This window comes from Kogia breviceps, chromosome 3 (assembly GCF_026419965.1).
Source record: "Kogia breviceps isolate mKogBre1 chromosome 3, mKogBre1 haplotype 1, whole genome shotgun sequence".
Lineage (NCBI taxonomy): Eukaryota > Metazoa > Chordata > Mammalia > Artiodactyla > Physeteridae > Kogia > Kogia breviceps.
The window spans coordinates 48,301,004-48,326,675 of NC_081312.1; the positions used below are offsets into that span (position 1 = coordinate 48,301,004).

At 40.5% G+C, this 25,672-nt stretch overlaps 2 protein-coding genes across 4 annotated transcripts in view; one reads left to right on the plus strand and one right to left on the minus strand.

Annotated features, from left to right (window-relative positions):
* The window catches only part of GPR137C (G protein-coupled receptor 137C), a 55,568-nt gene extending 48,059 nt beyond the window's left edge, over positions 1-7,509 (minus strand). The window contains exon 1 of the mRNA XM_059057175.2: positions 7,111-7,509. Within this exon, the coding sequence (XP_058913158.1) occupies positions 7,111-7,509 (399 nt within the window). The remainder of the gene's footprint in view (positions 1-7,110) is intronic.
* A 590-nt stretch (positions 7,510-8,099) lies between these two features.
* TXNDC16 (thioredoxin domain containing 16) overlaps positions 8,100-25,672 on the plus strand; it is a 121,548-nt gene continuing 103,975 nt past the window's right edge. The window contains exons 1-6 of one of the 3 annotated variants that reach the window (XM_067028469.1): positions 8,100-8,211; positions 15,267-15,386; positions 15,984-16,284; positions 17,283-17,365; positions 22,764-22,837; positions 23,655-23,729. In XM_067028469.1, the coding sequence (XP_066884570.1) occupies positions 16,035-16,284; positions 17,283-17,365; positions 22,764-22,837; positions 23,655-23,729 (482 nt within the window). In that variant the 5' untranslated portion in view covers positions 8,100-8,211; positions 15,267-15,386; positions 15,984-16,034. Of the gene's footprint in view, positions 8,347-15,266; positions 15,387-15,983; positions 16,285-17,282; positions 17,366-22,763; positions 22,838-23,654; positions 23,730-25,672 lie in introns of all 3 variants that reach the window. The other 2 variants (XM_067028470.1, XM_059057164.2) reach the window with 2 other exon arrangements.

The following is a 25,672-nucleotide window of genomic DNA, read 5'->3' on the forward strand; positions in this document are numbered from 1 at the left end:
ATTAGACAAAATAGGTACCTCTCCCAATCTTCATGGACTGGCCTTGGACAGTAGAACACTGTCACCAATCAACTTGTCCAGAGACTTTGGGGGCCTCTACCAACTCTTTCCCTCCTCAGGGAGTAGCAGGAAGCTGTAGTTCTGGTTTGCTCGTTGTGTGCTGAGGAAGCAGGGGAGCTATGTTGTCTGCCAGTTCAAACTGCTGTCTCCATTCTCCTCCCAGAGCTCTAAGACTGGCAAGACAGAGCGTGATCTCTGGGGAGCCCCCTAAGAAAAGCTGGGATGCTGGACATGTGAACTAACCCCTTCCCTCCTCTGGGAGAAGCTGAGACCTTCTCTTCCCAATTTTATGGCACTGTGCTGGGGTCAGGGATTCTGATGAGAGTCTGTCCCAAATCTCCCTACTGGTTTTGGTGATTCTTGTTTTGTGTTCACCTGCACTGCAGGAGCCTTTCAATTCGTTTCTGGATTTCTCACAAAGGGAATTTGTGACTTGTTGCTGATCAGTATGTTTTCAGGGGGATGGAGGGTCCATCACTATCTTGCTGATGTCACTCCCAACTTGGCTCTTATTTCACCCTTATTATTGATAGTTTTATTGTGGGTAGAATTTTGCTGGTTATTTTCTCTCAGCATTTTCAGGATGTTTCACCATGTTATGGATGCCTTAGTTGTTAATGAAATGCCAACAAAAACTAACTTCATTCCTTTGTTGGTAATATTATCTCTGTCTAATTGTTTTAAAAACATTTTGTCTTTGGTATTTGAGGTTTTACTCTTTGTTCATTTTCTTTTAACCTGTCTTGGGTTTTTTGGGCTCTCTGAATTTGAAATTGGCATCTTTCATAAATTTGGGAAAACTCTAAGTCATTATTCTTTTAAGTAATTTCTCTGAAATTCTAATTAGATATACACTGGACCTGCTCATTATACCTTCATTCTCTCTTAATCTCTTGTTCTTATTTCCATCTTTTATTTCTCTGGGCTATATTCTGGGTGATTTTTCCCTCAGATCTTTGAGCTTAATGATTTCTTTTTAGCTATTTAATCTGTTCAGTTCATTTCAGGTTTCTAATTTTAATTGTATTTTTCATTTAAAAAATGATTTTTCTCCAAATGTGCCTAGTCAATTTTGATTATTTCTTTATCATATATCACCAGTGTTTACTTACTTAAATCAGATAAGTGAATATTTTATACAATCTATCTGAAAATTCTGACATCTTCAATCTTTGCAGGGAAGAGTCCCTAGAGTGATTTTTCATTTTGAGCTCATGTTCCTTCAAATTTTATTTGTCAGGATTCTGGGAGTATAGTACACTCCTTGACAGATTATTTGCATTTGCTCCTTCCAGGTCCTTGAGGTTACCACCAAGCCAGGATTTTCCCCCCTCTAAAATCACAGAAGTGTGATTTCAGTCTTCAAACTTGTGTGAGAATAAGCTTGTTATGCATTTTCAGAGACGACATTTCTTTCCTCAGTTTGTACCTCCTTCACCCAGAGCCAAGGCAGAGACAAGCATAAATCCCACCACCAACCTCTGAGGACCTGCTTATTTTTCCCATAATTCATCCACTGAAGATGTGTGTTCTGAGAGTCCTGGCATTAAGTTGGAAGGAATGAGTTCTTTGATTAGACCTCCCCACAAGGTATTGCCTCCTATGTCACCTCTTCAGAACCCCAGCACATTGAAATCCAGGCTTTAGGTTAGCAGGAAGCAGCTAGCAACTACCCGCAAACCCAAGACAAACATTTGTGTCGTACTTTATAATTTCATATTCACTTCTTTTTTTGTGGTTTCTTGTCTCTGAGGAACTTCCTCACTTACCAGCTCAATCATTCATTGAAAGGGATTAAATGCTCTCTGTAGCATTTTAAGGCATTTCTCGGAATCTCTGTTCAGCCAGATGGCCCTGGTTTCTATTTCTATAAACTAGGAGGCGAGGGTCATATGCTGAGTATGAAGGAGGAAAAAAGTTTGCTGGAGAGTGGAAAAGGTTTGAAATGGTGGAAAATGGGAAAGCAAGTTAAATAGTGAGCACTAAATGATAAACAGTGTTAATGGTATTCAGAAAAGTTCATAGGGAGCGATCACTTGACAAGACTTTATAGCCTGTGGGCTATGCAGTAGTCTCATTTCTGATACATATTATATTAGCCATAAAACCTTGGACAAATCACACCTTGTTTATATCTACCTATTTCATAGGGGTTATGAAGACAAACAACTGTTGTGAAGTGCTTTGAAAATATTAAATCACACAGAATGTAAGGCATTGTAATCAGGTCTTTGCCATGGAATTGTAGCTCAAACTCTTGCTTCACAGATGATCTCAGGAAAAACAGAATCAAGTTAATGGATAGAACAGTTTAGAAGATTTGGATAAAAACAGTTCATCATCACAGTTATGGATAAAAACCCAACATTGACAAAACCACAATTTCCAGTAAATAGTAACTGACTCATGATGTGAGACTTGCTTGTTCTGCAGACTTTTTTGTTTAATAGAATTTGTTGAAATCAAATTAGCAAAGCCCTAATTATCATGGGCCATTTGCCATGATATAAGAATAGTTTTGCTAAGCAAAACTCTAATATATTAAAGTGGCTTCATTAGTAAGATTTTACCTGTAGTAATCAGAAGTAACTATCTAACTAAACCAAGAAAATCTAAGAGAATCTTAGCATTCATATCATAAGCAATCTTTTAAGCAGAAAATATAAAGATCCCAGAAAGTACACAAATGATTTACCTCACATATTCATCAAAATTAACTCTCAAATTTTAGATAGCTAAATATTTTCAAGATTTTGGCCTTTTCAAGATTGTCATTCAAAAATATATTCACCATTGTTCTATGAGATTAAAGTATGACAAAATAACTTCTTATCCTTAAGGAGTTTCTATTTTAGGTGGTAGAAATACTTTTGTGAGAAATCACAGAACATTATAATAAAACCAAAGTACCTGTTAAGTTGTACTCCATGTTATTTGACATTCCATCAATATTTGGAAGAATATATCCAATGTCAGGGACAATGATAGCATCCATGAACGTAAGAGTTAAGATTCTGAATTTAATTTTCCTAGCTGTTTTGGCATTGTGATTTAGTCACTGCATTTTATCCCGATTAAGCAACTGGCACTCATTTTACTAAATTGCAAGAAAAAATGTCACTATGGGTCTTGGATATGAACTCATTGATTTTCACATGCATCAACAATACTCCAAAGATAGTATACTATCAACACTCATTTTTAGTCCTTTCACTTGTTCCAATGGTAGGTAGCATGTTTTATCACATAATTCGTTTTAAAGACTGAAACCTTCTCTGTTAAACCTACAGGAGTGTGAACGTTCTCTGGTAAAGTACATGTTCTATTAACCATGCCGGAAAAAGTTCAGTAGGTGTTTTTAACTTAGTGTCCAGGTTTTTCCTTTTTTTTCAACTATCTGCTTCCAGGAGGTTAAGTATGGTAAATCTAATTATTTCAGAAAGGGCTACACCCCCTCATCTGAATTCCATTCAAGTGTAGTCAACAAAAGAAAGAGTGGTTTAGGCAGTCTTAACTTTTTTTAAAATATAAATTTATATTTCATTTTATTTATTTTTGGCTGTGTTGGGCTTTTGTTACTGTGCGCGGGCTTTCTCTAGCGGCGAGGGGGGCCGCTCTTCTTTGCAGTGCGTGGGCTTCTCACTGCAATAGCTTCTTTTGTTGTGAAGCATGGGCTCTGGGCACGCGGGCTCATAGTTGTGGCTTGCTGGCTCTAGAGTGCAGGCTCAGTAGTTGTGGCACACGGGCTTAGTTGCTCCGCAGCATGTGGGATCTTCCCGGACGAGGGCTCGAACCTGTGTCCCCTGCATTGGCAGGTGGATTCTTAACCACTGCGCCACCAGGGAAGCCCAGTCTTAACTTTTTGAAAGCTTATTTTTAGAAGAACTAGCAAAATGTATTCAAAGTAGTAATGGTTGTTTTACTAACTTTATTTTTACACTGCTCTATGGCTCTTTGTAACCAAGTCCTTAAAGTTAGGATGTTTTTAATTAGTGAGAAATGGACACAACAAATACTTTAAAGAGGTCAAAAGTAAAATGAAATTGGCATTTAATATGACAGTAAAGACGGAGTGATTTGGTAATCAAGAAGCACAACTATTTAAAACAGATATAAGGGCCTTTTGTTTAAAAAAAAAGTCAAATTTTAGTTAAGTTTTGTTTCTGTCACCATGTAGACTTCCCCTACTGCTTTGCTATAATACAAAGAACTCACTGGGGGGATTCTCTGGTGGCGCAGTAGTTAAGAATCCGCCTGCCAATGCAGGGGACACGAGTTCGAGCCCTGATCCGGGAAGATCCCACATGCCGTGGAGCAACTAAGCCCGTGCACCACAACTACTGAGCCTGTGCTCTAGAGCCTGCAAGCCACAACTACTGAGAGTGTGAGTCACAACTACTGAAGCCTGCGCACCTAGAGCCCATGCTCCACAACAAGAGAAGCCACCACAATGAGAAGTCTGCACATTGCAATGAACAGTAGCCCCCACTCGCTGCAACTAGAGAAATCCTGGGCACAGCAATGAAGACCCAATGCAGCCAAAAATAAATAAATAAATTTATTAAAAAAAAAGAACTCATTGGGAAAGCTTTATTCATTCAGAATGATCAATAAGAAGTGTGCTTCCAGTTACTTGAAATTGATATAAATTTGAATTCAAATATTATTTTAAATATAGATTCCTTTGGATTTTTTCTAGTGAATATGGAAATGATTTCTGGTTAAAATATCTTTAAACAGTTTGAAAATTTGTTCAAGTTATAGTTATGTGTCTTAAAATTGTTAATTTTATTAAAAAAAAGGATAGACAAACAACCTACACTCTTTCTAGGAGACACTACAAAATGAAAAAAACTTTAGTCCAGCTTCTTTCCAAATTATGTTTTCTAGGGTAATAGAATCTTATTGTTTTTTAAAAAGTACATGAAACAAACAAGAGATCCATTTAACAGGAAGACTTTTAGACGTTTAAATTCTCCGTCACTAGCTTGGAATAACAGTAATCAAAAGACTGAAAACCAAAAAAAAAGACTGAAAACCCAATCTGGATATTGTGTAGTTTATGCCGTAGAAGTATACTTTTAGAATTTTGAGCTTAAATACAGATGCTTTTTTTTCTATTGTGATAATGTTTAGTCACATTGTGTTTACCTCAGGGTGACAGGTATGACGGGTAGAGGGCACAAGGGGACCTTCTGGGGCACTGAAAATGCTGTATATTTTAATCTGATGGTGGTAACATGAGTGTATGTAAAATTTCACCTCGCTGTATACTTAAGCTTTATGTACTTTATGTTTATTTCAAGAAAAAAGTAAAAACAGTATTTAGCTACTTTATGAAGTGCCCACCAATTATTTTACGATGAGTCATTAATATGACTTTGTTAGTCAAAAATGCATAGGAGGAAAAACAAATTATCTGATACTCATGGCCTAAGGACTGCTAGTCACTCTGAGGTAAATTAACTATATCTGAAGCTAGAGCAAAGCTTTAGTGATGAGATGTCACTGGTAGTGTATCAGAAATTGTGTCAGGAAGAATACAATGTATCAGCTTAACTATGAAGGACTGAAGTGTTATAACTGTTTAAACAACAACCAGAAGATCAGAACATCTTCAAATAAGTGATATGACTATGGCATGTTTATTTGATTTATGATTACCCATGCTTTTTACTTCTGCTTCTTACTGTTTGGGTTTTTATCATTGTATTGCTTGGACTTCCAAATGACGGGGAATTAAAGTTAAATTAGTTTTGTTGCCTATTCTGAACTGTTGTTTTTAGTGTGGTAAAAAGCTGAAGTTATGACTGTGCTTTTAAAATTATGCATTCTACTTCCTAGCTATTATGGGAGCAAAGAGTTGGTTTACGCAAGGAATATAAACACTTAATCTGCCTCAAATGTTTTTTTTTACTTTTGCTCAGAACTATGTTAATTCTCATCACCTCCAAAAGCCTTTGAGAGGATTAGCTGCATAGACCAATATTGTTCTATATTAGTCAGTATTAAGCATATGATGTCACCTTGTTTCCTCTCCTCCTCAAGATTTTTTTTTTTTTTGCGTGGAGGGCGGGGGAATTTTTTTTTTTTTTTGGCAATTCTCAAAATTCTGTGGCTTAAATACCACTAGCTGGCACACGATTGACAACCTTACACTCCCAAACCTGTTTGAAATGGGTTAAATACCTAAGTGCTGCAGAACAATGCAAACCAACCAGCAATTCCTCATAAAAGAGAAAGGGGGTGTGATTAGGTTCCAGCTATTAAGCAAGTTATTGCAAAAACAGTTTGGTGGTTTGTTTCTGCAATAGGCGCAGGTTAAGCTAGTATTTTCTCTCTTAATTAGCTCAAAAAAAAAGGAAAAAAGACTAGGCTATAAGAGGTCGGATAAACAGCCAAAACAAAACATGAAGCAACTGGGGCAAACACACTCGGGGCTTTACGGAGGTCTTTATACTGATCCTCGACATTGGTTATTGCTTATTAACCCCGCCGGAGAACTATCGAACGGAATCTGTGTGAGGCTTATCGAGCCCGGGGAAAGGAGATGCAGGAGAGAATAAAGCTTCTAATAAAAGAAACGCAGCAACAATAGCAGAGGAACAGCTCTGCCTGGTGACGTAATGGCTGGCAGCAGTCCAGCTTCAGCAGAGCTGCTGCTACCTCAGCATCCAACCTCTCTCAACACAGTGCAGCTTCGGCAGAGCTACCGGGGCTGCTACTTTTTGCGATGCCACTTTGTCGGTAGCACCGACACCTTCCCTTAGAGGGCCAGGACGCTGAACAAAGCCTGGTCCTGCTGTTTCAAGTTGTTGGAACACACATTCTCGCTCACCCCCCGCAAGCCCCTCAGTCGCCGAGCCGATCGGCTGCTTAAGTTTAGGACGAGAACCCTGGCGCACACACCATGCGTGCCTCAGTTTCCCCGGGGCTGCTCTCGGGTCCTCCTCTCGCGGTTCGCACCCACCCCCACCGGTCCTCAGCCCGAGTTGAACTCGGCGGCCCCGCTCTCCCGCCCGGCCCCGCGTGCCGGTCCTCCCGCCTTACCTCCGCTAGGTAGAGGTTGAGGAGACAGAGCGTGGAGAACTGGAGACAGGAGGGGAAGCAGTAGAGCAGCCAGTGGGGGAAGAAGTGCAGGTGTGCGGGCGGCCGGAGCAGGGGCAGGGAGCCGCTGAGCGAGAAGGCGGCGGAGAAGAGGGTGGTCCTGAGCGCTGCCCACAGGAGACAGAGGAAGAGGCAGAGGCTCTGGTAACTTAGCCGCCGCTCACGGTACAGGAGCAGCCGCCACAGCTGCAGGTAGGCAAAGGCGAAGAGCGCGGCGTAGAGCAGGGCGTGCAGGATGCTCAGCGCCAACTGCACGGAGCCCGGCACCGCGGCGCCTCCGCCGCCCCCGCCGGGCGTGGAGGGCTCGCGGCCGGCCTCCGGACCCGGCACGGACGCCCTCATGAGGGGGCTAGGGGGCGGGCGAAAGAGCGCGGGAAGCAAGGAGCCAGACTCGGAGCCGCCGTCGATGGGGAGAAGGATGTCTTCCTGACCCCCCACCCACCCCAACCTCCAACCCCAGGAAGCTCCGTGACAGGACCCGGAGCCCCGCGGAGAGCAGCCGCGGCTCCTGGGACCCCGCCTCCTCTCCCCGCCCCCCCCACCCCGGGGGTCTCGGCTCCTCCTGCTGCGGCTCGGCTCGGTAGCTGCAAAAAACAACTCTCGGCTGGAGACAATCAGCTGAGAAACCCGAGCATTTGAGGTGCTCGCTCCGCACCGTGGGCTCCCGCCGATTGGCCCAAGCGGGCTCGCCCCCCGCGCGCCGCGCTCGGAAGGCCACAGGCCGCTGGACCTATCGCTCCAGGAGGCCAAGCTCTGATTGGGTGCCTGCTTTCCCCTCTTGCTCCTCCCCTTTACTCCCCACCCATGCTGCCGATTGGCCCAGCAACTGCACGGCCAGCTCGCGCCTGCGGGCGGGCTCGGTAGTCGCCTGTCACCGGGGCGGCTGTCGCTCCGCCTCCTGCGCTTCCCATTGGCTGGAAAGGCCGCACGTAAGACCCACGAGGACCGGGAGGAGCCTCGCGGTTGTTTTTTGCCCAGCAGGCTGACTCCAACGAGTGGTGGATGCTGCTGGCGCGGAGAGTTGGGAGCGCTGCGAACCCGCAGGTAGGGGGAGCGGTTCGCGGATGCCCGGCAAGCGAGGCATGGGCCCGCCTTCTGCCTCTTATCCTTCTTGTGGCGGGAACTGTCGGTCAGCCGTCCGGGTCCCAGCCCGCAGGTTTTGTCCTCAGGTCTCGATAGGTAGGTGGCGGCGCGGGTTTTGCAGGCGAGGGCTGTGGTTTCTGACGGCAGGGATGCCTGCCGGGATTCAGACCTGGCGGCTCTCCCCTAGCAAGGACAGCACTGCCCAGCTCTGGAGTTTGGCTTAGAAGGGGCCTCACCTGGATCCTTCTAAGGAACGTTTTGCTTTCTTTTTTTTTTACTAGAGTGAGCGGCTAGTAAAACGGGAGCCCTTCTGTGGGGAGAGGGCAAGGAATGAGGCAAAGGCTGAAGGGAAGCTCTAAGTAAAAGAAACTCCCTCCCTCGGGATATGTCCCAGAAGGAAGAGTGGAATTAGAATGGGATGGATATGGAAGCCGTCTCAGAGTGGGGGGAAGGTGGGTCTTTGAAACTTAGAATTTGGAAAGATGCTGTGGGCATAAGTTTAGGCAAAACGGCAGAATCAGAATTTTAAGTCTTTGATGAATGTCTAGAGAGGAAAAGGTAGAATAATAGTCTGTGCTTTTTAAATTCCACATGTATTCCTTCAAGCTTTAGTCCCCTGTGTGGTGGATGGTGGCGCTATTTCTAGGGCTCAGAGATATACAAAACACATGCTATATTATGTTACTGCTGTAAATAAATGAGGAATAAATAGATCTTCCCACATATATTGGACTGAGATAATATTTGTTGACTTTTTTGGGGGGTGTTTGGTAATAAAATGAGCAAAGTAGTGCAAAATGGTGAGGGAATAATTTGTGTTCCCCTTAGGATAGGTGGCATATCGCTAAATATCCCTGTGAAAGACAGTGCTACATTTATTGGTGCAGCTAAGACTCAGCCTTTCCTAACTCACCATTCTAAGAAGAGTGTTGCTACTTTCTTTCCTAGCTAAGTGATCCACAGGGAAGGTAAAAGTCTCTTGTGCTTCAGATTGTGGGACAGTAGTTTACCCAGGCACCAGATGCTGGTGTGTTTGGGATTCTTTGTAGGTGTGCTGACAAACTGTGATAGATGTTTAGGCCTGGCAGTGTTACGTGGAGATCCCTCTGATGAAACATTCAGCTGAGCAGGTTGTGCTGTGCAGTCTACAGTAGAGTACAACTTGCTGTAAGAAGTTAACAGTCCTAATCCAACATCAGTGCTCTAAAGAAGGATCTCAGCTTTATTGGAATTGAAGACATTTGCCTCATGGATTCATAGGGAATGTGGTTAGGGCAGTACACAGTTCTATTTGAAAGGGGACAGAGTGCTCCTGGCCCCAGTGAGGTAAATGATTGCAATTATGTGCTTAAGCCCATAAATTAAGCATGAACTCAGAGTTATGTGCTTTTAGGCACTTGTCAAAATCAGGAAAGCCTGATTTTGGATAGCACCCATACTAGTTTTACATCTTTGCTTGTGAGACTTTTTATTCCAGTGTCATAGCAAATCGGAATAGCCGCTTTTTTTTCTCTTCCTTTTTTGGGGGCATATATATGGGGGGGGGCAGGTAGAAGATTTTGCCCCACTCCCTTGAGGGAACTCTTAAGTGGAGAGATGTTGACTCCTTTTATTGCCTCCTTTGGGTCTTAAGTGGTAAACTGTGATGAGATCTAATCAACATTTTATTTGAGGCTGCTTCAGTGAGCAGGTTCTGTTCTCTAAAAGCAGCATTAAACTGTAAGCAAGCTAATTTTTGACAGAATATTCCTACAGGAACTTTGTAAGCATTATATGCCCCATTTGTTGCAGAATATGAAATGTGGCTTTTCCCAGAGAATGATGTCTGTAGATCTTGGTGTAATTTGTTTAATGTTTACAGTTTTTAATTTCCTCTCTTTCTTGAGAGGGGAAACCCTTAGTTTTATGTTTAATCATAAGGGAAATTTAGGCCTTTAAAGAGGAAACTAACCAAGGGTCTTCTAGAAAAGCTTGCTCCTGGGTAACCTAAAATTGGAAATATGTCCAAATGCACAATGGTTGAATATTGTTGTTTTGAGAGAGCAGATCACTCTAGCACAATGGTCTTTCAAACATTTAAAAGCAGAACCAGGGCTTCCCTGGTGGCGCAGTGGTTGAGAATCCGCCTGCCGATGCAGGGGACACAGGTTCGTGCCTCGGTCCGGGAGGATCCCACATGCCGTGGAGCGTCTGGGCCCGTGAGCCATGGCCGCTGAGCCTGCGCTCCACAATGGGAGAGGCCGCAACAGTGAGAGGCCCGCGTACCACCAAAAAAAAAAAAAACAAAAAACAAAATAAAAGCAGAACCATTTGCCAAGTGTTATTATATATAGGACCCAATCCCAAAGTGTGATTGCTCTAGCTGAAGAGGGCCACCAGTTGCTCCACCTACGCAGAAAGGCAAATCTTTGCCCCCTCCTCTCACTAGCAAGATGATCAGTGTTTTTCTCTTGAAGTACTTCCTCGTCATTGCCCTTGGGGGCTTTCTCAGAATTCTGGTGCTGAGCAAAACAAACTTTTGTTGCCTTTAACATTTTATTTGCAAGCTTTAGCCCTTTTTGTACTATAGCCTTACTCATCCATTCTTACAGGGCTTGTCATCCTCCTGTATTTGTCCTTAGTTAAATGTCACATATTTTTTCCAACTTTTAAATGACCTGTGCACGCACACTTGTTTCGAGTTTAGGGATCAGGCAAAAGTTACATCTTGCCTACTAACTCTGATTAGTTCCACCAGGAGCATTATACTGAGGAACTGAGGACTCCTTTCAGCCCCAAAGGTTAAGTCTGCACTTAGTTGGGAGGTGTCTGTGTGTAGGATAGGCAAACATTTGCCTATGACTCCCATTTTCTTTTTGTATTGGCACTGGTGTGGTAACAGTTGTATTTTAAAGAGTTATCTTCCCTTTTAGAATCTTTCTAAAGTGAAATTGGGTCAATTTCTTGTGAAATCTTTGAAATATACTGCTTTAAAAATCTAGGATATGTATTTATGTTCAAGCCACTCTCCTCTTAGCTGTTACTAAAACAAATAGGGCTAGGTTGGGTTATACTGTAATAACAACCCTAAATCAGAGATTTAAAGTAAAGTTTATTTTATGTTAACACTGAGTTGGCTGGGAGCCTTGCCCCATGTTGTCCTCTTTCTGAGACTTGATTCAACAGAGAAGACCTCGGTTGGAGTGTTTTCAGTCATCACAGCAGAGAAAAAAGTGTGTCATGCTTCATGATACATATATGTTAACTCTTAAAAGCTTCCAGAAGTTACATATGTCACTTTGCACATTTCATTGGCCAAATCAAGTCATGGCCATACCTAACTGAAGGAAGTGGGGAGTAGAATTTTAACATGTGTAGAGAACTAGAAACATTTGGACAGTCTACCCTTTTTGTCAATAGATATTCTCCTTCCTACATGTACTTCATCCTTAGCTCTTCCCAGTGGAGATAACCCCTAAATCCCATCCAGTCACTGTCAAGCTCAAAGTCTGGGATCTCTGAGTAATGCCCAGTAGCCATAATCACTTGTAGTCTATCTTTATAAATTGTCTGTCTCCGTCACCCTGTTGAATACATAGAGTAGTGTAGGGACAGATAACTATAATAAGTGTTCCCATTTGGAGAGGAGAAGAATGGAAGACATATACCAGACTCTGGACTGTAGCAATTTTGGAATCTTGCTGGGCAGATATTGCTAGGGCTCTAAATTATAAGAAAAATGAAATGAAAAAACACATCAAATGACTACTCCAATTTAAAAATAATTAGATGGAACAGACACAACATTACTGTGTGAAATTGATATAAAAGCTTGTAAACATTTGTAAACATTTATATGCATTTTCTTTGTTTATCTCATTATTGTGGACCAGTGACATACAGTTCATATTCTAACACATGCCCTGGAGCATAGTTCTCTATGGTCCTTGGCTTTGCCCTGCAAGAGATCCTTCCATTTTTATTATCTTTGTCCCCACCTGAAGTTGGCTTTGGAGAATATGACTTCTTTCCATGGCTGAGCAGTTTTGTCAGCTTGTTTCCAGAGCCTACAAGCATGGGGGCTTAAGGATTGTTTTAAGTTTTGAACAGCTAGTCTTTTTTTTTTTTTTTTTTTTTTTTTTTTTTGTGGTACGCGGGCCTCTCACTGTTGTGGCCTCTCCTGTTGCGGAGCACAGGCTCCAGACGCGCAGGCTCAGCGGCCATGGCTCACGGGCCCAGCCGCTCCGCGGCATGTGGGATCTTCCCAGACCAGGGCACGAACCCGTGTCCCCTGCATCGGCAGGCGGATTCTCAACCACTGTGCCACCAGGGAAGCCTGAACAGCTAGTCTTTTGGATGGTGGTGCTTCTTTGAGTACCCTTCTTTTAATACCTCGTTAAACACAGTCAACAGCAACTATCACACAGTACTCATTTCTGTCTTCCAGCCTCTTAGGGCCATAAATAAGTTCTTTAGCCACATGAACCTAGCTACATGCTCATAAATTCATTAGGTACTTGTCACCTCCAACTTACTATGGCGACAGTTTCATCAAATGTTTTGTTACTCCTTAACATGGATCATTTGTTGAGGTCTTGTCTCTATGTTTCTTTGAAGAGAGTTTCCTTGAGTACTCCCAGAACAGCTTTTCTGCTGCTTGGCGCCTGAGCCAGTATGTGGTTCTTGTTAAGGTAGCACCTCACTTCTAGTTTGTATACCAGTGAAGATAAACTAGATTATGCTACAATAAAAACCCCCCAATCTCAGTGGCTTAAGACAACAAAGTTTATTTCTTCCTATATCATATGCTCATTGCATACCAGCTGGGGGTTCTCTGGGCTATGCTTAATCTGGGACCCATGTTGACAAACAGCCACCATCTGAGTGTTTTCAGTGACTATGACAGAAGAAAAGAAAGCCAGGCATATCACACAGTAGCTGTTAAACTGTTGCCGGAGACAGGCCACTTTGGCTCCCATTTTATTGGCCAGGGTAAGTCACGTGGTGGCCTCAAACTTCAGTAGTGGTGGGAAGTGCAGAAAGCTAAGTGTGATCCTAGGTATACCTGACAGGAGAACTGGAACTGTTTACCCCATACTGATGAACCATCACACCAAAGTAACAAGGCCACATTCCTCCCAAGGAACTCAGCAATTTGTGCTGATACTTAAATTTTGAAGCATTAAGTGTTGTTTTCTATCCCATTTTCTAATTACCAGAGAAAAAAGTCATCAAGTACCCTCTGTAGCTTTGTTTTTAGCTCTGTTCTTGCGAGGTGTTCTCTTTCCTCACTATTTCCCATCCACATTTGCCTTCTCTTTGTTTAAAGTTATTTTTATGAGGAGACCATGTCTCTGGGCAAAAGTGTTTCAATTACCATGCATGTGAAATGAACACTTTTTTGTGACACCACAGGGGTAGATTGGATTAATATGAGTAGTAGCTATGGAAGATTTGATTACATACAAGTAATAATTTTTCTTTTTAAGTCAAATTGAAAAGGTACACTGTTTAAAAGAGTCAGTTCTAGAAGGCTTCAAAATTCCCCTTGGTATCTTACCCCCTCCAATTTCTTTTTCCTTAGAGGCAATTACTTTGAACCGCTCACAGTTTCTTTTGGTGTTGATCTTTCCATTTCCAATAAACTTGGCTTTTGGTATTGTGAAAAATGAAGATTTAGCTCTCTTTCATCCCTTTTCCCTCCCCGACTGTATGCTCCCTTACTTTCTGTCTCCCCATCCACTCAACTCTGGTTATTATGGATCTGGTTAAATCATTATTCAGTGTGTATCTTATGACCATGTAAGCTGTGTTTGTAGCTGACCCACGCAGTATTCTCTGCTTTAAGTAATTTTGTAAGTAATCAAACTTACCAAAAGATGGAGCGAACTGCAAAGGTTACTACTGAGTACCTATCTCTGAATAATCACCCACATCTCTAATTGGCGAAATGCATAGTACGTTCATATGGATAATCTAATCTGTCCAATGAGGTGGATGTGGGGAAGTATTCAAGCATTGAATGTGTGTGGTTATACCTTTGGTTCTACCAAATACATTCTAGGTGAAAAGAGTATGTTAACTTTAGTATCCAATTTAGTGTTTAAATGACTGAATTGTAACCACAGGGCCAGGAAAATAGATATTTATACTTAGAGCTCTCATTTGTGCTTTTACTTAAATGTTTAACCTTTTAATTAGGTTGGAGTTATTTCATATAGTAACAAATGTTATATTCTTTCAGCCTCAGGATGCATGCATCTCTCCCTGAGAATATAAGGAAAATATTGGATGACTCATTTTATACCATTTTCATTAATATAAAGTGGCTTTAAAATATGCTGGTTTAAAATGGCTTTAATGTATAATATTTTAATGTCAAGGATACCGCTTAATTATATTATTAAAATTACTTTTTATAAACCTCTCTCAGTCCTCACTCCTCATTCTCCTTGAGTTTTTGAACTCTTGGCTCATTATTAAAAGTTGATGGCAAATTTGTTCATTGCTTGATATAAACTAGTTCTAGTGAAAAGAATTATTAGGAAGTAATCAATGAGTAATTAACTCCTGTTTTAGGAATACCTATTCCTTACAGAGAGTTATTATATGCTTATTGATAATATCGAAAGACCAGAGTATATGGAGTTTCAGTTTATCAATTCTATTGTACAATAAATTGAAGAGTAAATTTTTTCTCATTACCCCTGAAATGCTAGATTGAAGAGTTAATGGTCTTTCATGACCATTGAAATGGTAGGTGTCTAATTTAGTATGATTTTTTCCTAAATTTTTTATTCCTTAATCATTTCATTCTTTACTGAAAAGTTCCACTCCTATCCTTATGAGTAATTCTTGCTATTTTCTCCTGTCTCCTGTTTTGACATAGTGATCTTTGTTTAAAAGATAAGAGTTCTATTAGAAATTAAAATTAAAACAAAATTCTCACCTATACCTGTGGGTATATCTTTACCTTCTAGAAGTACGATGTTTAATATAAAAACTAATTTTCCTAAACTGTCTTCTTTTAAATGTAGATAATATATATCATCAGTAGAAAAGCTTCCTGGAAGAAGAAATTGTTCAAAAGAAATTTGAAAGTAGCAAAAGTATAAGACAAAGATAATTGACAGCAGATACAGAGGACAGCATTGGGAGTAAGTACAGCATGAAAGAAGATGAAAGGATGATATCTAGAGCAAATCTGAGTTCAGAAAATATAATTGAATGAAAATATGAGTTGAAAAAGATATTTGAATTTCTAAACTGTTTAAATAAATCTAAGTCTTAGGAATTACTAAAAGTATATTAAGAAGGAATGTTCTTAAATAGTTTTAATAGATATCTTCTAGGGAATTTAAAGTAAAAAGAATGTAAACGTAGTAGACATATATTTTGGCTCTCATTCCCACGTTAGTGGTTTTAATTGCTATTTGAGTATTAATTGTACATCTACTCTAGGTAGAGAAAAATAAAATACCCAGTTTAAAAAAATGGATTGGATAATGTTTGAAAATTAATTTTAGAATCCTTAAAAATGACAATTAGCTTAGCATACACCAATAAATATCTATTAAACTTAACATACTTGGTATTGCATTTTCCAGATATCTTTTGCAAGTATCAAAAGTTCATAGTATTATTAAATCAATGTCATTATATATCATCCCCTCTCATGTTTTTACTAGAAGGAAATAGTGAAGTATTAGCAAAATCAAACATGGAAGTAATGCCTTATATTATTCTTTTTGCAGATTTTACTTCATTCATTTATTTAATGAATTCATTCAGAAAAACTCTGTTGAATGCCTACTCTTGCCAGGTATTGTCCTGGGCAACAGAACACAGCAGTGAACAAAATTGACTCTCCTGCCCATATGCAGCCACAGCTGATGATGTCTTCCAGTTTCAATGTACTTAGAGTTGGCATCTCTTTTGTCATGATGTGCATTTTTTATATGTCAGCAGTAGACTCTCTACCAGAGCTGAGTCCTCAGAAATTCTTCAGTACATTGCAACCAGGAAAAGCTACCTTAGCTTATTTTTGTCAAGCTGGTAAGTATTTTTTATATTCTAATATGATTTTTGTGATGTTTCTATTGCTGTTTAATCAATATGCTAGGGAGAACTTATTATCAGGATTAATAATATGTGCTTTAACGCTGCTACTATAATATGCCTGCCTTGGTTTAAATCCTAACTTTGCCACTTGACCTGCTGTGTGACCTTGGTTGAGTCACTTAGCCTCTCCACGTGTCTTTTTTGTCATCCATAATGAGGAAATAGTGTGTGCTTTATAAATTTATTGTGAGGATTAAGTGACTTTACTCATGTGCTTAGTCCATAGTAAATACTAGATAAGAATTAGCTGTTAATAATATCTGAATTTCATCATCATTTCTGAAAGTAAACTTTTTGATATTTTTAGCATGTAAATATTTTAAAAGTGTTTTCAAACTTTAAATATAGTATAAGTAATGCCTTAGTTTAATACTCTGCTTTAGCTGTACCATTAATTATAGTGAACTAATTAATATAACTATTGAACATAACTTATCATTATCATGGTTCCATTTAAGGTTTTTTTGTGCCTTAAAAAATACTATTCTTGGAATTAGTAAATGAAGTGAATTCATATTTTTGTTGGCTCCTTTATTATAATTGTGATTTGAAAATGGTATTTAAAAATCATTTTGAAAATTTTATACATGTGTGTTGTGTAAATAGTATTAAACTTGGAAAAGTAAGGCCAAATGTGCCATTTAAATTAAACATTTATTTACCCAATTTATGTTTAGAAAGCTTTTAAGGTCACTTACCAAAGTAAAAATATGTCACGATAAAAATATTAGAAATAAGAGTAATGAGGCAATAGGAAATAAGGGTACAAAAATATGTAACTAGGTTCATTTAGTTACTTGATTATTGTTGCATACTAGTTGGGTAAACTAATATATTTCTTTTGCAGTTTGTAGCTTTGGGCTTTAATTTTAAAAATTCATCTTTCCTAAGGGGCAAGTCATAAAACATTCATAAAACATTTCTTATTTTAGGTTCTCCAAGTACCTCTATATTTCTTCAAGAACTGAATGAGGCTGATAAACCTCTCCAGGACTATGGAATTTCAGTCACAAAGGTAGAAAGATATTTATGTTAATAAATTACTAGTGACAAACATTTTACAACTGTGTGACCTAAGACTGAGTATCTAAAAATACTATGTTGTTTCACATCTTTTTCCAAACTGGAAAAATATTTTTTCTACCTTTTTTTAATAAGAATAAACAGAAGTATAGATAATTCCAGATTATTGTATAAATTATAAATACAGGGGAAAAAAAGCTACTTAAAATTCTGGAGCTTAGAACTTTATTTTGTAAACCATTCTATTGGGGCTATGGTGTCATTTATTTTTTTCAATCTTCTATTTAAGTTTTTTTTTTGCCTGACAAATATATCATAATAGATGTCCATAATTTAGCTATTAAAATTTTTCTATTAACGCAAACTGAGGTACCAAAATTGAAGTAATTCAAGTGTTTTTTTTTCTTTCCTATTCTTCTAAGTCTTTATAATTGCTTATGTTGTGGGTTCTCATATTTATTTTTAGAAAAAGTTAAAATAACCTAATTTGAAATTACATACTTAATTTTTTTCTCAGAAAGTTTGAACTTGCCATGGAGTATTATGGAAAATTTCCACATGCATCATGGTTTAGATAGCTACAGGAGCCTTTCATTTAGTTTAAACTTAGAATTTGTACCTCAGAAAACAGAATGATTAGTAACCCAGTGATTATTAAATTCTTTCAGATTAGTGTCTCCCTGACTTTCTGTGTACATTTATTCTTTCTTAGTTCATTAGCCTTCCTCCTTTGAGAGATGGCTACTGTCCCTCTTGGTCCCTGCAGCTAGAGTTCCCAGGGCAGGAAACATAGAAAAGTTAACTGTGACTTTTAAAGGGAAACTGTTCACTCTCACCACAGAACACTTCTGACACCAGATGTGTGAGTTTTTCATACGAAGCAGTTCTGACACTAACAACCCAGAGTTAGCACAGGCCCCACGGGTTAAGGGCCCAGTCCTATGAGATTGCCCCTCACTTCAGATGCCAGTCACAAGGAGGGAGTGGGTCCCCAGGCTCCCTACGACTTCTGTAGGACTTGGCTACAAGTGGCGGTTCTCACAACCCCCACCTCGGGCTCCGTAATTGCCCAGAATGTCTCACAGAACTCAGGGAAAGACTTTACATACTATTACTGACTTCCTATAAAGGATATATCAGGAACAGCCAAATGGAAGAGATGTACAGGGCAACATCTGGAAGAGTCTCAAGGGCAGGAGCTTCTATCCCCGTGTGGTTTGGGGGGTGTCATCCTCCTGTACTTGGATGTGTTCACTGGAAGCTCTCCACACCCTGTAGTTTAGGGTTTTTATGGAGGTTTTGTTACGTAGGCATGACTGGTCAAATCATTGGCCATTGCTGATTAACTCCATCTCCAGCCCTGAGGTGGGGAGGTGGGGCTGAAAGTTCCCACCCTCTGATCTTTCCGTTTTCTTGCTGATAACCAGCCCCCATCTTGAAGCTGTCTAGGGGTCCCCAGCAACCAGTCATCTCATTAGCATGCAAACAGACACTCTTATCCCTCCCAGAGATTCCAGGGGTTCCAGAAGCTCTTATATTTCAGGTTAAAGACCAAATATTAGAAGAAAAAATACTCCTGGCACTCCATCATGCAGGAAATTACAGGGTTTTAGGAGCTCTGTGTTAGGAACAAGGGGCAAAGACCAAATATATATTTCTTATTATATCATGTTTATATACCTCAAAAATGTCTTTTTAATGTCAATTCTGTTTTGTATAGAGGTCTCAGTTAACTTTGAACCACTGTTTATACTCTGGAATGATAATGGCACTCATTTTTAAGGAGCTTTGAATAAAAATCAAAATTGAAATTTAGAAACAAAATGCTAGGTTGGTATGATACTCAAAAAGGATAATCATGCTGTTATCTAGTAACTAATAAACTAGTAACTAGTAACTGTGTGTCTCGTAACTAGAGTAGAATATTAAGGTTCATGCCCAGGGGTTACCTTTATGAACTAACAGTTTGTAAAGTTTTTACAGTTGAGGACTCTTAAGCTATGTGGAAAGGAGACTGGGTGAAAGAGATAGACCTATATTGAGTACCTAGCTCCCTCCCTGGTGTATAGTAGATACTCAGTACTGTTTATGAGATTGAAATGAGCTTGCTATATTTAGTCTTTTATTGGATAGAAAAATGGCTAAGACCCCAGTCTCTTTCTTTGGAGAGTATATATCCAAAATGGGGCGATAAAACACATTCACAGACTTTTTTTTTTGGCCGTGCTGCGCAAGTTGTAAGAATCTTAGTTCCCTATCCAGGGGTTGAACCTGGGCCCTTGGCAGTGAAAGTGAAGAGTCCCAACCACCGGACTGCCAGGGAATTCCCACAGACCATTTTAATAACTAGCAGAACTTGGTCATTATAATAAGAGATACAAATAAAATGGTGTAGATGTTTAAAAGAAAGAAATATTACATGATCATTAAGGTGGAAGGTCATATTATGGTATCGGAAAAGACTTCACAAAAAGTAGTATTTTGAGATTGTCTTCAAAAGTTAAGATTTCAGGAGGCAGACGTAGATGAAGAAAACACTAAAGTATAAATGGACTAAGTGTCCCAGTTAAGAAAAAGATTATCAGGCTGGGAACAATAACCAAACCTAATTGCAAGCTATTAAGAAATGCATCTTAAAATAAAGGCTTTAGAAATCCTTAAAGCAAATGAAGGAAAAAAATATATATCATGCAAGTAATAACCAAAAGAAAGCTCGTATGACTGTATTACTGTATCAATGTAGATTTTAAAACAAAAAAATTTTGTCATCCTTTCTGTCAAAACCAATCCATCATTAAGGCCTTCAAGTTCTGCTATCAAAACTTTGCACATCTGACCACTTCCTGTACCTTCACTTTTACCCCCCTGCCCTTGTCTAAACTGTCCTCATTTCTCCTCTGGGAAACTACAAGCCTCCTATTTGGCCTTTCTCCTTTCACGCTTGTCTCACTGAACCCTTCTCCACATATAAGTCAGATGTGTCAGATCACATTTCTGCTCTCTCAGAAAGGCTTCCCGTTACAGTTATGCTAACATGGAAACTCCTCTTTGGATACTTAATTCCTCTAATCTCATTTTCTGTTCCTCCACCTTGCTCAGCTTGTTCCTGACACATGCTAGTCATCTTTCTCTTACTTGGACCTTCTAGGTGTGTATTTCCTAAGGCCTTTGCAGGTATTTTTTTCCCCTCTGCTTAGAACTCATCTCTACCGCATATTTGTGTATTTGTATGCATCATCAACTCCATTACTTCGGTTCTTTGTACAAACGTCACCTCCTCAGAGAAGTCTTCTTTGATGACTTATCTAAAATGTTCTGTCACATACTATCCCCTTAATAGTGTTTTTTTCTTTATAGCCCTTAACATTACATACTAATTAGTTTTTTTTTTTAAATGGTTTGTCTCTGCTTTTAGAATGTAAGTTCTAAAGATAAAGATTTTAATTTGGAACTTAACTGTACTCCCAGTGATGAGAACAGTGACTAACATATGGTAGGTGTTCAAATGTGTGTTGAGTGGATGAATGGATAAATCTGTCGTCATAATACCAACCATCCCCTATGCTCTGACTTTTAAAAATTAAAAAAAAAAAACTACATACACTAAAATTCACTGTTTTTGGTTATGACCTTATTACTCTTTTCATTCAAATTCTCTATTCCTCATATCTTTCCTGAGTATCAGTTCTCTTTTAGTAGCTTTTTTCTATAAAACAAATGTAGCTTTCCCACTTGTCACTCTGCTTCCTCAAACTCCATTAAAATTAACTTGAACAGCAAAAACAAAAAAACCTCATCTAAAAAAACCCCCAAAACCCCTAACTTAACAAAATCCAAAACAAAATACTAACTGTTCTTCTTCCAGACTTAGTTTTGGTAAGTTATGTCAGTGGCTACCCACTTGCCCCATCTAAAAACCTCTTCAGGGCTTCCCTGGTGGCGCAGTGGTTGAGAGTCCGCCTGCCGATGCAGGGGACACGGGTTCGTGCCCCGGTCCGGGAAGATCCCACGTGCCGTGGAGCAGCTGGGCCCGTGAGCCATGGCCACTGAGGCTGTGCGTCCGGAGCCTGTGCTCCGCGATGGGAGAGGCCACAACAGTGAGAGGCCCGCGTACCACAAAAAAAAAAAAAAAAACCTCTTCATCCTCTTTATCTCTTGCCTTCCCCCATCTATCCCATGTTGCATATTACACGTTCAGTCTTCTCCCTACTTTTACTTACTGTATTTGTGAAAAGTCGCTTGAATCTCTTCTGTCCTTTTCTGCTTTACTACAGGTCCCAGTCATCCCTTACCTGTACTGATGGGATACTCTATTAACCGGCTTCCTTGCCTTTGTGCTCTCCTGCCTTCCATTGTATCTTCATGTTGCTGCCAGGATTGGCCTTATGTTTTTCACATAGAGTCCTGATTATAAGCTATCAAGAGCTGTTGTGGCTTCTCTAACATCATCAAGGACTCAGGTTCAGTCTTTCTGTTGCACCATCCTTAGCAAAGGTTTCTTCTTTAAAGTTGCCTTGGGCTTCCCTGGTGGCGCAGTGGTTGAGAATCCGCCTGCCAATGCACGGGACATGAGTTCGTGCCCTGGTGCAGGAAGATCCCATGTGCCACGGAGCAGCTGGGCTCGTGAGCCATGGCCACTGAGCCCGGGTGTCTGGAGCCTGTGCTCTGCAATGGGAGAGACCACAACAGTGAGAGGCCTGCATGCCACAAAAAAAAAAAAAAAAAAAAAAAAAAAAGTTGCCTTATGGTCCATGATGACTGCTGGTGCCTACCTATCTTGTCAGTTCTTTTTTGTCAGGAAGAAATGAGAAGAGCAAGAGTATCAGCCACCCCCCTTTTAAGATCCTTCTGGGCATCCCAATCCAGTGACTTCTCCTAACATCATTTAGCCAGCCTTCGCTGTTGGGGGAGTCTGGAAAAGCCTTTTAATGGGGCACTTGCTTTTAGTGAAATTCTGTTAGTGATGCAAAAGGGTAGGATGGATTTGGGGTTAGGAACCAGCAATATCTGCCATACCTGTGTTCCAGCTACTGAGATGCTTTTGTGGCCCCAACTTACCACTCACTTCTGTGCTTCCCGGCTTTTGCTCATGATTTTCTTGTCCTGCCTTGTTTCCTTCCTTTCCTACCTCGTTACCTTCTACTTCCTTCATCAGATTGAATTAAATCCTTGGGTATAATTAAATATAACTCTTAGGTGTAGGAACAGTTCCTTTCTCTGGGTTACCTCAAGCACTTGAATAAGTGAGCAATTATAGCATACAAATCAGAAAGAAAAGTAAAAAAGAAATTTGATCTGGAGACAAACTGTAATGTTTAATTTTCCTTTCTGTTTCCCTAACCAAGAAACTTGACCTTTGGATATTAAACGTTAAATATAATCTTTTAAAGGTTAATTGCGTCACAGAAGAAACATCGAGATACTGTGGAAGCGCAAAGGATTTGATGAAAGCATATTTATTCAGGTAAACTATTTTTAGTTTTTTTGGCTCAGATGGACAAACATAAAGCTATACTTCTAGAATATTCAAGTATACAAAATATCGCTAGGCCAGAATAAAGGTGTATGTAGTAGGGGTCGTATGAAGCTTAGCAAGAAGTCCAACTAATAGATTTGTTACCTCCACTTTGCTTCCTAATCTGTAAGTTGAGGAGATTAATACTTACCTCACAGGATTGTTTTGGATATTATATGAGAATCTTATGTAAGCTCTGACGGCAAATGCCTGGTAAGTAAGCACTTAGCAAATTTAGTGTTCTAAGTAGGTATGTCAGGTCCAGTACATCCAATAAATGTACTCTATTTTTGAGGGATCTGTAGATGTCCAGGTTACGGATCCCTCCGTTACATGGGTCTGCTAATCTGAGTTTTCTCAAAATCCTTTCCTCACACTCTTGGGATTTGGCCTAGGAAGTGGGGAGAGATCCTGTCTCCTCAGGGACCTACTGCTGAGGACCCTTCTTTCTCTCTCCTGCTTGTCTCCTTCCCAGCGCATTTGGGGAATCTGTGTGTGCGGGGAGGAAGCCTTGTTGGGACTCCTATTGCTTCCCAGTCTTTTTGCCAGGCCCAGGGCCTAAGCTTTTCAAAGTCAGTGTATCTGTGCCTGTGTGTTCAGTAAATATTTGAGTGTGTATCATGGCCAGCACTCTGGTCGGTGTATCAGCTAGTGGATAAGACACAGGCTCCAAGAACTGCCAGAACTTCCAGCCTAGTGTGTTAGAGAGACAAGTGAATTGAATGCTAAGGAAATATTTCTGTAATGCTTTTAAAACTTTTTGCAGGGGTCACATATTACTCAGAGAATTCCCAACCGATACCTTGTTCAATGTGGATGCCATCATTGCTCATGTTCTCTTGTAAGTACAGGGGATACCCATTTACTTACTCACTTGTTATTTATCTATTGATTTCATTTTAGACAACCACAATCCATTACAATATTTTAGGGTCTTAGCATTATATTTGTAAGCATCAGTTTCACACATATTGCTGGTCTATCTTCCCACATAGAGGATCTAAAATGTTTTGAATGACAAAGGATACAGAAACATGGAGATATTCTGTATAAAAGTAGGAGGTGGCGCAACATGGCCACCTGGCTTATACTACTGCTCTTGCCTTTGATTCTGTCTGTGGAGTGAGGATGTTACCGGGACAGAAGCTCATCTTTGCTATTCTCACTAGGGTTTGTGAAGTATCCAGCCTCCTTTTCCCCCCAACCTGATTGGTTTTTTTTTTTCTGGAGTCTATAGCTCCGTGCCTGCTCAGTACATGCAGAAACATTTCAGATGTTCCCAGCATGTACTGAATGTTTACTGAGAGAGAGTGAATCTAATTTAACTTGCCTGGCATGGAATCTTTAGTCCTGGGATTCAGCCCTACCTGGGGTCCACTCCTGCAGTCTCTCCTCAGATGAAGTAGTAGTATCTTTGGTAACAGAGCTAGAAGCTACAACTTTTTCAGGACATGAGTTTACAGGGACTTTTCCAATTTAACGTTTGCTGAGACATTTGCTGACCTTGACTATCTCTCTTTTCTGTGTGGCTCCTGTCTTCCTCCTCTTCTTCTACCTGATTCTCGCAAAAATGGTGTGAAAGTTAAGTTACAGGAAACTCTAAACTTGATAGGTGAAAAGTTGTGGTTATGTGGTAAGCACATGTTCCAGTACTAATAATATATTGATGAACAGTCTTTAGAAAACCCTGAGGCCTGTGGACTGAACAGCCAGTTGTAAGGGATGAAAGATGGCCTTTTTTTTTTTTTTTTGCTGTACGCGGGTCTCTCACTGTTGTGGCCTCTCCCGCTGCGGAGCGCAGGTTCAGCGGCCATGGCTCACGGGCCCAGCCGCTCCGCAGCATGTGGGATCTTCCCGGGCCGGGGCACGAACCCGTGTCCCCTGCATCGGCAGGCGGACTCTCAACCACTGCACCACCAGGAAAGCCCCAAGATGGCCTTTTGAAGAAGGAATTCCAAAGACCTGTTGGGCTGCCTTGGAAACCCTTTCCTGGGATAGAGAAGGGGTGGCTATCTTAAGAGTGGGGGGTCATGAAAAGCTTAGCAAAAAGTCCAAGTCATAGATATATTTGTTCTCAGGAAGCTTACTTGTTTATGTTTTATACAATGGATACCCGATGACTGTCTTTGACCCAGAAACAAGGGTGAAGAATCAGAGAAAGAAGATTCTTTAAGGGATGGGGGAGGGGATACTAAGGTTGTCTTTGACAAGTCTGACAGCAAATCCTGGAGCGGCAGGTCCACGCTGGGCAACCTGATGACAAGGTGGTTTCGAAACAACTGGGCCTTAGATGTGGAGAGGACGCTGTTACCTGAACTGGGTAGCCTGTGGGGCTTGTGTCATTCAATCCTGCCATGGTGTCCTGTTCCTTGTGCTGTACTAATGCTGATTTATAGAACACTAATTCCACAAATAGATTATTCCCCACATTCCTGCTATGTGCCAGATACTTATAAGGCACTGGAGATGCAAGACAGCATAAGATGTGGCTCTGTTCTCTAAGAATTTAATGTTTTGTTGCAGAGACAGATATGTAAACAGAAAATAAGTAGGAAGTAAAATAGAAGTATGCCTGTGTATGTCCACAGGGTAGTGAATAGTTCCTTGTGTCTAGAATGAGGGTGGATGTTTGTTAAGAAGCCTTCCTGAAGGAGGTGGCACTTGGGATGAGTCTTAAAGGATAAGCAGGGGTTTGCCTGATGAAGAAATGGAAGGTGGAAGAAGCAGGAGAAACTGTGAGCCCAGGCAGGGAGGTTAGGACAGGTTGGAGAGGGTAGTTTTTAC